Source organism: Electrona antarctica, assembly GCF_951216825.1.
Source record: "Electrona antarctica genome assembly, chromosome: 4".
Lineage (NCBI taxonomy): Eukaryota > Metazoa > Chordata > Actinopteri > Myctophiformes > Myctophidae > Electrona > Electrona antarctica.
Window position 1 is genome coordinate 47,672,913 of NC_136809.1, and position 11,937 is coordinate 47,684,849.

Genomic DNA, 11,937 nt, shown 5'->3' on the forward strand with positions numbered 1-11,937 from the left:
TGCGCGTGCGTGTGAGAGTGAATAAGAGAGAGTGTATGACTGTGTTGTTACGTTTATGGAACAGCTGACTGCTTTCATTCATTGTATTGGTTTAACCTGTTTGACTCTCTGGAAGACGCAAGTCTGAACGTCAGTAACTCCTGCACAATAATAAATACTTATAGACCAGTCGATTGCTCCAGTATTTTATTTGGGTACTGCAGTCTCTCCGTCTCCTGAATTGCCCAGGTATTATTCTCTCCGTGAGCACCGACAAGCTAAGCCCTTCTAAGTTCTACCGTCAACTGACTGAAGCCCGCTGGACTTCTGTTGGACCTTGGTTTAATGTTGTCAGTGCCAGGAAGTAACAAGTGTAACATTTAAAACAAATAGATCTATTCACATGAGGTTGATTGGAATGATTTAATTACACATTCAATTAACTGTTTGAAATTCATTATTGTGTTTATTTTAATGCACTCTATGTTTGTCTTCTTTTTTTTTCTTAGACGATGGCTCCTGAGCCTGAACTCGAGGAAGACCCAAACACAAAGCAGGAAAATGAATGCAATGGTACATAACATTTTATTATAGTGAAAAGCAGAGTAGTCAAATGTATCTGTGTGACATTGTAGTTACACTTTGCAGGGTGGCACAGGAGTGAAGTACCTGTGCACTACTGTGGAGTGTGGGGGTTTGAATCCAACATGGTGCATCCGGTCAAAAGGAAAACACTTGGCCTGTGTTCAGGGGTGGGAAGCCGGGCGGGCAGGGTGATATTTGCCGCTGCATGTACTCCTACAGGCTGGGGTAGCGGTATAGCACCTGTCAGCTGTGAGTGTTTAACAGGAGTAGGATGGAGGGCGGCGATACGTCCTCCCAGTGAGGGCTCCGAGTCCATAATTGCTGGCAGGTGTTGCCAGTATCGTACAACAGCAGTGGCAACATAGAAATGTGAGGGGAGGATTAATTGTCAAAACTACTAAATTAGACGGAAAACTAAATTGTATCTGACTTTATTTCAAAATATCATGTGTCTAAGAGGCTGTGCGTTTACATTCATGGAATGAAACAGAATGCTTTGTCTTTCTTAGGAATTAAAGAGCCGGCTGTTCCTATGGCGGCAGCCCATTCCACAGTGGCTCTGTTTGAGGGCGAGGCAGAGATTGACGACCCCTGGGATCTCCCAGAACTCAGTCAAGGACTGGGGGTGCCATGGGCAGGTACACAATGTTGTAATCTCCATAAGTAACATTACATAATGTTTTAGCTATTCATCTTAGGGCTTAAAGGTTTCATGACATACATTTTCATTAATTTTTCTTTTTCGTTTTCTTTTTAGGTTTTATGACCTCAATTACACCGACAAAACCTGAAATTTGAGCATTCAGTAGATTTTCTGTGGTCTGGAATTTTCTCTGGGGTTTGGAAGCCTTTAGAGCTGCAATGAAATCAGGCAAAACAGTGACATCTGCTGGCAAATCCCATTGACATATATGGGACTTGCAAGCTGTGAAATCACAAACAGCAGGAAAATCAGAGCACTTGTTTGAGTTAGAAAACCCCAGACCACAGAAAATCTACTGAATGTTAAAAGTTCAGGTTTTTTGGGTGCAATTGAGCTAATTTCTTTTTACAAAAACCTTTTTTTTAATGTCACAATCCCTGGTTAAATGGTGGTTAAATGGCTTAAAGAAACATAAAATCACATAAAATCCTGAGTGTTACAGTATATATTCGTATAACCATATTACGTCTAACTTATACGTACCAAAAGTTTCTTTTCGTGTATTCAAATGTATTAGCACTGTTTTTGATTGGTTGATTGTGTCATGTTTCCGAAGAAGTCCAGCCCATATGGACTTACAGGAAATTTTTACAACTGACAACAGGTTTATCTTTGTAAAACGCAACTGTGTTATCAGTGTACTAATTACATAAAAATTAGTACACTGATAACACAGTTACGTTTTACCCAGATAAAACGCAATGGCACCAGGGGGACTGGCAAACATCCTGGAGCATCTTATTTTACAAGTGAGAAGTGGGCGGAAGTGTAGGGTTATTGTGCAACCGTTATCACTGCACCCACTTCCTACTTTGCATTGCTATGTTTGCGCCCAATACATCTCTAATTATCACACGTCACCACCAGCCACCAGCTCCCTAACGCACTTCAGCGTTGTGCCACGGTATTGAGTTCTATTGACATTGCTCCCTACCATTTCTGCCGTATATGTATAATTGCCATTGCCCCATTTCGTGTGTGCAGCCAAACACAACCCACCGCTCCGGAAGGCTACGCCATCAGCGGATCACCTGACACAGTGAAATGCATGTTGGGTTATGGGTGCATGATTTTCTTTTACATTTTCAGAAGGCAACGCCATTATCCGATTATGTGACACAGTGCAATGCATCTTGGGTTACAGGTGCATGATGGGAAGCCGATTTATTTATTTATTTAAATTTTCTTTATATATTATTATTAGTATTATTTTTGGACGCGTGGCACTAGATGTGAGTGTGCCGAAGGCGTGTGAACCTCTAGTTATTTACATGTGAGGGACAATGAGTAAAACCATGCCCTACAAAACCAAAGTGCAGTATAAACTACAAACAAAAATGTTCAACTGGTCAGCCAAATGAGATGTCGGCATATAAGCGATATTATACTAATTGTACATCTGTTCTTGAGGTAATTGGTTATCCTGCAAAATCATGAAGGGTAATTTGACCTTTGGTATACACAAATAGGTTGCTGTGTCCTAAAACGTATAGTTACTGCACTTTGGCTTTATAGGGCAGCGATCGGTCGAGATAATTTAGATTAGATGTCCATAAATTACAGTTATCAGTTCCACACAGTAGCACTATAGACAGAGACAGCACTGCACATCATATAGTATAGTTACTATACTATATGATGTGCAGTGCTGTATACTATACTATAGTATACAGTAACGGATTGTCCTGGAGAATGTTTTGAGGTCTAGCGTAGGGAGAGTCAGAAATGCTGCTGCAAAGCCATACATTTTAATCTCTCTCTCTTTCTCCCTCTCTCTCTCGCACGCACGCACGCACGCACGCACGCACGCACGCACGCACGCACACACGCACGCACACACACACACACACACACACACAGAGAGAGAGAACTGTTCTATTCTATTTCACTGACAAACTAGGAGGACTGAGCAATATATCAAATATTGATATAGCGATATGAGACTATATCATTGAGGGTTTTGGAAGTATGAACGGGGACAGTGACAGTGTCCCCTCCTCTCCTCTGTGTGTCTCTCAGAGCTGGACTGTATGGGAAGGGTCAAGAAGGTGATGGTGGGGATTGTCAAAGCTGTACTTCTGCTGGCGTTCCTCTACTTGTTCATTTGTTCCTTAACACTCCTCAGCTCTGGTTTCCAGCTTGTTGGAGGTAAACATAGTTAACGCACGCACGCACGCACGCACGCACGCACGCACACATGCACGCAAGGCAGTGACGCGCACGAAATTGTGTGCTATAGAGGAATGTGATATAGCACACAATACACACATGCGGACACATACAGTACACTGCAGTCTACACACATTTTTAACACACATACATGTGGATGTGGTGGGTGGATATGACGCAATGTGACATATCTCTGTTCAAACAATGCTGTTGTACCCTCTCCAACTTCATACTGTCCGCATTTTAAAATGTTTTATTATATTTTGACACTTGCTTTGGCAATGTAAATGTATGTTTTCTCATGACAATAAAAAACAAAATTGTATTTGTTTTTTTCCGCTGGCCAGGTAAATTAGCGGGGGACATCTTTCAGGACAACAAGGTGCTAAAGAACCCTCTGGCTGGTCTTGTGATTGGAGTTCTGGTCACGTTGCTGGTGCAGAGTTCCTCCACATCTTCCTCCATTGTTGTCAGCATGGTGTCATCTGGACGTGAGTGTCAAAGCCACACGCACGCACGCATGCGTGCATTGCACGCACACTCATGTGTAACGTACGGAGTAGCCCCCTGTGCCCCTCCAGCTCATAAGCTTTTTATCTCCTCTAGCCCAGGGGTTCTCAACGTTTTTGGCCGGGGACCCCCGGAAATGCTTTGGCAATGTCTCGGGACCCCTGCCCCGCCCCCTCCCGACCCCCAATATAAATTGACTGCTACAATAACCTTAAACCATTTTGGGCGGGAACCCCTTTTGGTGTTTTAAGCATTGTTATAATTTAGCTATTGAAAAATAGCAGATCTACAAGCTCATAGCGCGCCACCGAGTGGCGCGCTACGAGCTTGTAGGTCTGCTATTTTTGAAAAATCGTGAAAATAAAATAAATGTTTTATTTTATTTTTATATATATATAATTTGGGGACCCCCTAAAATAATTTGGCGACCCCCTGAGGGGTCGCGACCCACGGGTTGAGAACCCCTGCTCTAGCCAAGGGGGATTCCCCTTTGGCTGAATGGTGGATGTAGCTTCCCATGCAGGTTACAGTCCTGGGTGTTACATTGGTGCTGGGACGCAGATCGTGTTTCCCAGTAGGGGGAGGTCAACGGGAGGTGAATGTAACGAAAGTAGCCCTGCAAGCTCATAAGCATAATGGCTGGGTTTCCCAAAACGCATATGGTGTAAGACTTGTAGTGCTGCACATGCTCAGATGCTCTCTAGGCCGCACATAGAAGCCAGTGAACATAGACATTTCGTGCATAGATGTGCCACGCAATGGTAAGCCTCAGGCCTGAGGCCTCAGGCCTGAGGCCTGGTATGGTATAGGCCCTCAGGCCTGAGGCCTCAGGTCTACCATTCTGACATTTATTTATTTATTTATTTATTTATTTATTTATTTATTTATTTATTTATTTATTTATTTATTTATTTATTTATTTATTTATTTATTTATTTATTTATTTATTTATTTATTTATTTAAAGAGAACCTGCTGTCCAGCAGTCCAAATTATTATTAAATTAATAATAATAATATTATTAAATTAAATTTCAGAATGGTAGACCTGAGGCCCGCCCCCGCTCAATCATGATTGGCAAAAGGCCTCTCTCTATCCTAATTGGATGAGGGCTGGGCCACCTATAGCCAAAAACCAAACCTACGGTTTTTTGACCCCCAGGGGTTAACTGGGGACAAGGAGGAATTCCTTATATGGTCAGCACACTCTATAGTAGGGAGGATTATCACAATAAAACAAAAAAAGATGTGATATTTGAATTAAGTGAAATCACTGAATATACCTTTAAAACTGCTGCAATAACACTTCTCTTAGCAGGACAAACACATTAAAGGTTGCATTACCACTTAAATCATAGCATCCCTATGCTGAGGGTGATATTTGTCGAAAGGCAATTGCTGTGAGCTTGTAGAAGTGCTATTTTCAGCAAAGAGATTTAAGAATTGAGGGGAAAGGGCAACCCTGGGGGACCACGGGTAAATCAGTTGGAGTAATCAGTTGGAATAATGGAGATGTGTTCTTCCACAGTGCTGACAGTCCAGCTGGCTGTTCCTATCATCATGGGCACCAACATTGGAACTTCCGTCACCAACACCCTAGTTGCCATGACACAGGCTGGCGAACGCAATCAGTTCCGCAGGTAATAGGTCTTGTAAAATGCAAGGTTGTTGTCACCTTCATAGGCACGTAGTAGTGATGCACGGGCCGGCCTTTTTTCACGTCCTGCCACGGGAGCCAGCCCGCACCAACCTGCCCCGCAAAACAATATATTAATCAACGGCCCGCCAGCCCCACGGCCCACGAAAACAAAAAGTAGCCTAACGACCCGTCCGCCCGCCCCGCGGGACAACCGCTGGACCTTCGGGCAACGGGCCGGCCCGCGCATCACTAGCACGTAGAGTTCCTCTCTCTCACTTTCTGAAGTAAAATTAAAAATTGTCTATCAGAAGAAGAGAGATAGAAAAACCTATATAGAAATTAAAAAAGCTATGCATTGGTAAGTACACAGTAAAATTCAGTTATTTTACACTCAGGAATTGACTACAAAAACCAACATGTGCACAATAGGGGTTTTGACTAGTCAACTAATCGACTAACTACTAGTCTGTCGACTAGTGGTCATCACCTAGATCTGCATATATGGAGCTGGCCAGCAACTCTACATCTGACCTCAAACCTCAAATCTCCATATATGGAGCTGACCTGTTCTGACATTCCATATGTTGATCCTTTCCCATCCGTCCTTCCTCTTTGATGTCTCTCTTTTGACTATCTTTCCATTCAAACTGTAGACGGGCCCAATGTTATTGGTGCAGCCATGCCCGGCAGCCGGCGATAACTAGAGTTCTCAACAGGCCCGAAAATTAAGGTCCGACCCTACCTGTGCCGTCATCAAACCCTGTACACTCTCAGATCTCCATATATGGAGCTGACCTGTTCTGACATTCCATATGTTGATCTGACCTCATCAAACCCTGTACACTGTACACTCAAGACACGCTCCATATATGGCCAGTACAGAATTCATTACATATGTTGATCCGACCCCCCATGCCAAAGCGCCAGCGCTCGCCCAGCAGTCTGCCGTCACCCAGGCGGATGCGTGCACACGACCACTTACTGGTTATTATTATTACTATTATTATTATTATAAGAAAGCAGTAGCACTAGCAATATCTACAGATATGCAGCTGCGGGCCCGAGCTCATGTTGAATAATTGGTTCTCTTTATAAAGTCAAACAAAATCATAGTAGTTCGTAAATGACTTTGTGCCATCATGCAGTGCTCTCAAACAGCAGACTTGACTGTTTCAATGGCACAGCACATATCCCAGGTTTGTCCCGCCTACATTATTCAACCCCTTTTCTTCTGGTTGTATCAAGATGTTTTTGCTGAGAATTGATCATTGTTATCAGATAACAGATAATATGTCTCCACAACTAGTCGACTACTTTTTGTTAGTTACAATAATGATAACCATGCCACTACCCATCTCTCTCCCCCCTTCCTGTCTGTATACTGTTCCCTATCAATAAAAGCATAAAAGCCCCAAAACAAATCTTAAAAAAAACAAAAAATAAAACAATAATGAATGATATCTTTATTTCTATAGCATTTATTTTTTTGTGTTAAAAACATAAAACCAAGCACTCGTGTTGTTCACTCTTCCCATGCAGGGCGTTTGCAGGGGCCACAGTGCATGATTTCTTCAACTGGCTCTCTGTGCTGATAATGCTGCCACTGGAGGTGGCGTCTGGGTATTTGTTCCGCGTCAGCCAGCTGATCATTGACTCCTTCCAGATAGCGAGTGAAGAACCCCCAGAACTGCTCAACGTCATCACTGACCCCCTCACAAACGCCATCATAGAGGTAAGGGATGATCGTCATCATAACCTTGCAGCCATCACATCACAGATGATCATCATCATAACCTTACAGCCATCACAGATGATCATCATCATAACCTTGCAGCCATCACATCACAAATGATCATCATTATAACCTTGCAGCCATCACAGATGGAGTCCTTTCACTGAGGTCATCTTGTGGTTCTTTTCGACTACGAAGGGTAACCCAAAATCTTCCATAACCTGAAACTTTCCAGAAATTGGTCTTTGATGTTTTGTTGTTTAAAATATCTATTATAACCAGAACGAGCTCTGAAGGGGGAGGTGTGTAAAAATTAGGGGAAAAAATGAAGAATAAAAGTTCTCTATCGTATCGATACTATCTCTCCACCCAACATATCATATGTATGGGGAATGACCCCACCTCACTTGTGACGTGGATATCTCTTTAACCCATTCTGGGCGGGAACCCCTTTTGGTGTTTTAACACAGTTCAGCTAGTTTGTGCGGTTGAAATAGTAGCAAGTCATTAACAAGTCATTATTGTTACAAACAATGTCAAAATCTGAAAAAGGAAGTTATACCATATAGTCCGGCAGCCGACAGGCTTCTTTTGTTTAAAGCGGGAAATTTGGTATATAGTCTTTTTTATTGGCCTAAAATATTGTCTATATACATACCTTCATGAATCCACTTGCTGACCGGCTCTAGTTATTGGGCAAATTTTTTATAGGGGTTTATATTTAATACACGACAGGAATTGTCTTGGGCTCTGAAATGTAGTTTTCTACAACTTTTATTATTGAAATGTAATCCATATGCCTAGTGGATTAAATATAAAATTGTTGCAACAAAAACAAAAGTAGAGAAATATAATTACCCAATTTAAAGCCAACATTTTCAATTAATTTAAATAGTTTTACGATTGGCCACCTGGTTAATCGGCCTTTGGCCACAGCTGATAAATACATCACTTCACATTTGGCAACACCTGTTGGTAGTGGATAGTCACAAAGAAGAGTCAAACAAACATTTGAGTCAAGCAGATATGGAGAAAACCTGCTACTTTTGAGGAGCTATATGCCTGCAAAACAGAAGGCAATATTCCAGAAGCATCAATAGCCAGAATAGTCAAAGCTAACAAAAAGTATGGTGATGGTAAACACAAGGGATTGGAAGTGCAACAGTTACATGGAAACTTAACTGTACCTGTTCACCGCAAGTGTAGATAAATACTTTATAATAATAAAGAGGGATAGGGTTGGTCCTCCAGTTGTTGAGCCAAAGAGAGTAAGACGATCAGAACAATCCAAGTTCATTGCTCACCAACACTGTCTGTTTTGTGGTGATAATTGTGAAATAAAGAAAGATCCTAAACATCCAAGTCGATGGAAAATGGCACATCTATGCAAAGAACATGAAAACGGTCTAAAGGAGACTATCGTAGGTGTCTGCAACATGGTCAATAATGAACAAGCAAACGCAATCCACATCAGACTTGCAGGTGTTCCTTTTGACCTGCATTCTGCAGGCATAAGGTATCACGTTGACTGTAAAGCCAAATTCATGTGTTCAAGAAACATTTAAGCTAGAATTCGGCAAACGTTAACACTGAATAGCACAGAGATCAAACATGCATACCTCAATTAGTCTATACAAGGAATACGAGGATGCTGGTGGAGCCATCCTTGCTCGTGATGTTTAGCACGAAATGAGTTGCGATTCCAGGCAAAGTCCATCATTTATTCAAACAAGGCATCTTCCATAGTTACATCAGGTTACCAGCATAACAAAGTCCACTTTCCGTAGTATAGCACATTAAACCCTTGGACTGCCACTCCCAATAGCAGCTTTTCAGTGACATATATTCATATTTTTAATTCATAATTTTAATGCCAAAAGAAAAATCTGCGATATACACACTATATCTCATTTTCACGGGGCAAGACTATAGTATTGGTGGTAACGTCACCATTATGCCGATTTTGACCAAATAGAGCGAGTGAGCGGTGACCACTTCCGGTTTGCGATCAAAATATCCGGTAGTATCTTTGCTACTGTGCAGCACTATCAGATGTCCGGAATGCTAAGCTATCATCGTATTTTTTATAACTAAGTCAAATTAAGCTCTAATCAAGCCCAAAACATCGCATTTTACGCAGCGATGCATGCGCGATCACGCGCGTGCGTGATCGACCGTGCACGCGCGGATTTCGGCCGGTTTTAGGTAGATTACATCGGCCGTTAGCCAAACTAGCCAAAAGTTGCAAAATTTTGCTACATTAAACCCCCGATTATAGGGAATTAATCCAACCCGTCAATTCCGTCAACGGAAGGTTTGGATTTATCAATTAAATCCGTCAAATCCGTCAACAGTAGTTCAAGGGTTAAGGACAGGCCAAGCCTGTCCATCATGGTCTCCTCCGTTCTCTCACTCCTGTGTGTGTGTGTGTGTGTGTGTGTGTGTGTGTGTGTGTGTGTGTGTGTGTGTGTGTGTGTGTGTGTGTGTGTGTGTGTGTGTGTGTGTGTGTGTGTGTGTGTGTGTGTGTGTGTGTGTCGGGGGGAAGTCAAAGACCCCCAACTGTGTATTTTGAGAGCATCCTGAGTGATAAAAGATGTTCAAACAGACCCTAAAGATAATATCAGATCAAAGCTCACTCCCCAAGAATTATCTTGAGAAGTCAAAGAGTAAAACCTACAATTTGGAATGACTGTCTCTCAGCCAGAGAATTGATGTGCAAATAGACCTTCAGTTTAAGGCACTTTGGTGAGACACTGGAGGGAGATCAGGGAGAAATACAGAGTTAAAGTTATATGTACAATTATGACTAACCAGGTAGTTATGAATATGCTATATGATGTAAAAAGTTGGTATCAAACCTAGTTGATTACTTTAGAGGAGAACTCATTATGTTTTATTCCCCTGGGTTGGCACAGATACAGATACAGATACAGATACAAATCATATGCAGCAAAGGTTATGACACAGACATAGCAGTTGATGCAATATCAAAGAAGATATACAGAAAGATTGGAGACATTGAGATTGATAGTGAACATTATTACACCCATATCAATAAAGCCATTTGCTCCCAGTTCCAAAGTGACACTCTCGTGGACCTTCTGACAAAAATAAGCCAAAGGCTACACAATTCATTGCCAGGTATAATGATTGGGAACATAATCACAGCAATAATAAAAAAGCAAGCGACTCCAAATTGAATCTTCTGATGAGGAAGAAGTTGATGTGTAACCGTCATGCAAGCTGGACTACAAGTTGCACACATTAATAGTTTAGTTTATTTTCTATTAGCATATATTCAATGACCTAAAACCACCTTTACAAGAACAAAATACCCCACTGCAATTGCATACTGCACTCGGTCCAGTTGAATGTTTATAGGCCATTCATTACCTAATTATGCTAAATTCTCAACACAAAATTAACATAATGTTTTTTTCAAATATGTTTTATTTCATACACTAGGCCTATGGATTACATTTCAATACTAAAAGGTATAGAAAACTACATTTCTGAGCCCAATAAATTATGTTTTGTAATACAGAGGTATGGTCACATATAAACCCCTATAAAAAATTGCCCAATAACGAGAGCCGGTCAGCAAGTGGATTCATGAAGGTATGTATATAGACAATATTTTAGGCCAATAAAAAAGACTATATACCAAATTTCCCACCCCACAGACCCGGCTGGTGACCTCTCAGAGTCCAAAAGTCCAAAATGTCATAAATGCGGCTTACGGATGTCATTAACATTCTACAGTGCAGTTATACGAGCCAAGAGGGCCAAGAAGCATCCTTTAGTTGCATGTCTCAAAGTGGTTTAATTTCAAGGCCATCTGGATAGGTACTTGTCATATTAATGTTAATGTATATAGACAGAGTGAAGTTAAAGGTATATTCAGTGATTTTACTTAATTCAAATATCACTTATTTTTTCTTTTTTTCTTTTTTTCCTCCAATCATGATCGACTGGGGGCGGGCCTTGGTGCACATGCTGTTGGTCTGTTGTACTTCCCCCCACTGTAGAGCGTGTGCATGTGCACATCTTGTTACCGGGTGGACCAGGTTTTTTTCCAAATCACCCAAATCACTGAATGCTCCTTTAATGTTAACGTTATGTCATATTGTTCAGATGAATGTATATAGACAGAGTGAAGTTAACAGCAACCTAATAACTAAAGTACAAGTTGGCACTCTCTGTAACTCAATAGCTGGAAGGAAAGACTCCATTAGATCCTGGGGGTGAAAGTAGGCTAACTAGAATGAAATGTGAGCCGTGAAGCGTCACCGCGCGGTGTTAATGTTGTGAAAGTGGTGGGTCGAAAGTGTAATGGCAGCTCAATCAGGAGCTGGAGCCTGGATGGCTTGATCCTATAGGCTTAAAAGAACCCATATAAATGTTTTTGGAAATCTCTATGGGAAAAGTGAATAGGTTCTGGATCGGTGGAACCAGAAAATGGCTGCCACTGCTGCTATGCCCTATGACAATGTGTGGGTGACAGAGGAAACAGAAGTGATGTAATAATAGAAATTCCTGACGAAAGAATGAAAGAGGGAGAGTGAGAGAAAAGATCTTACTTTCACAAGAGCTTCACAACATTGTTATCTTCGTATGATAGC

General features: G+C 41.6%; 1 protein-coding gene across 1 annotated transcript in view; it reads left to right on the forward strand.

Moving 5' to 3' along the window:
• Positions 1 to 491: 491 nt before the first annotated feature.
• The window catches only part of LOC306921348 (sodium-dependent phosphate transport protein 2B-like), a gene marked incomplete at both ends in the record, with an annotated part of 15,528 nt that continues 4,082 nt past the window's right edge, over positions 492 to 11,937 (forward strand). The window contains 6 exons of the mRNA XM_079498459.1: positions 492 to 552; positions 1,074 to 1,202; positions 3,287 to 3,415; positions 3,784 to 3,927; positions 5,473 to 5,584; positions 7,123 to 7,315. Coding sequence (XP_079354585.1) covers positions 492 to 552; positions 1,074 to 1,202; positions 3,287 to 3,415; positions 3,784 to 3,927; positions 5,473 to 5,584; positions 7,123 to 7,315 — 768 coding nt within the window. The remainder of the gene's footprint in view (positions 553 to 1,073; positions 1,203 to 3,286; positions 3,416 to 3,783; positions 3,928 to 5,472; positions 5,585 to 7,122; positions 7,316 to 11,937) is intronic.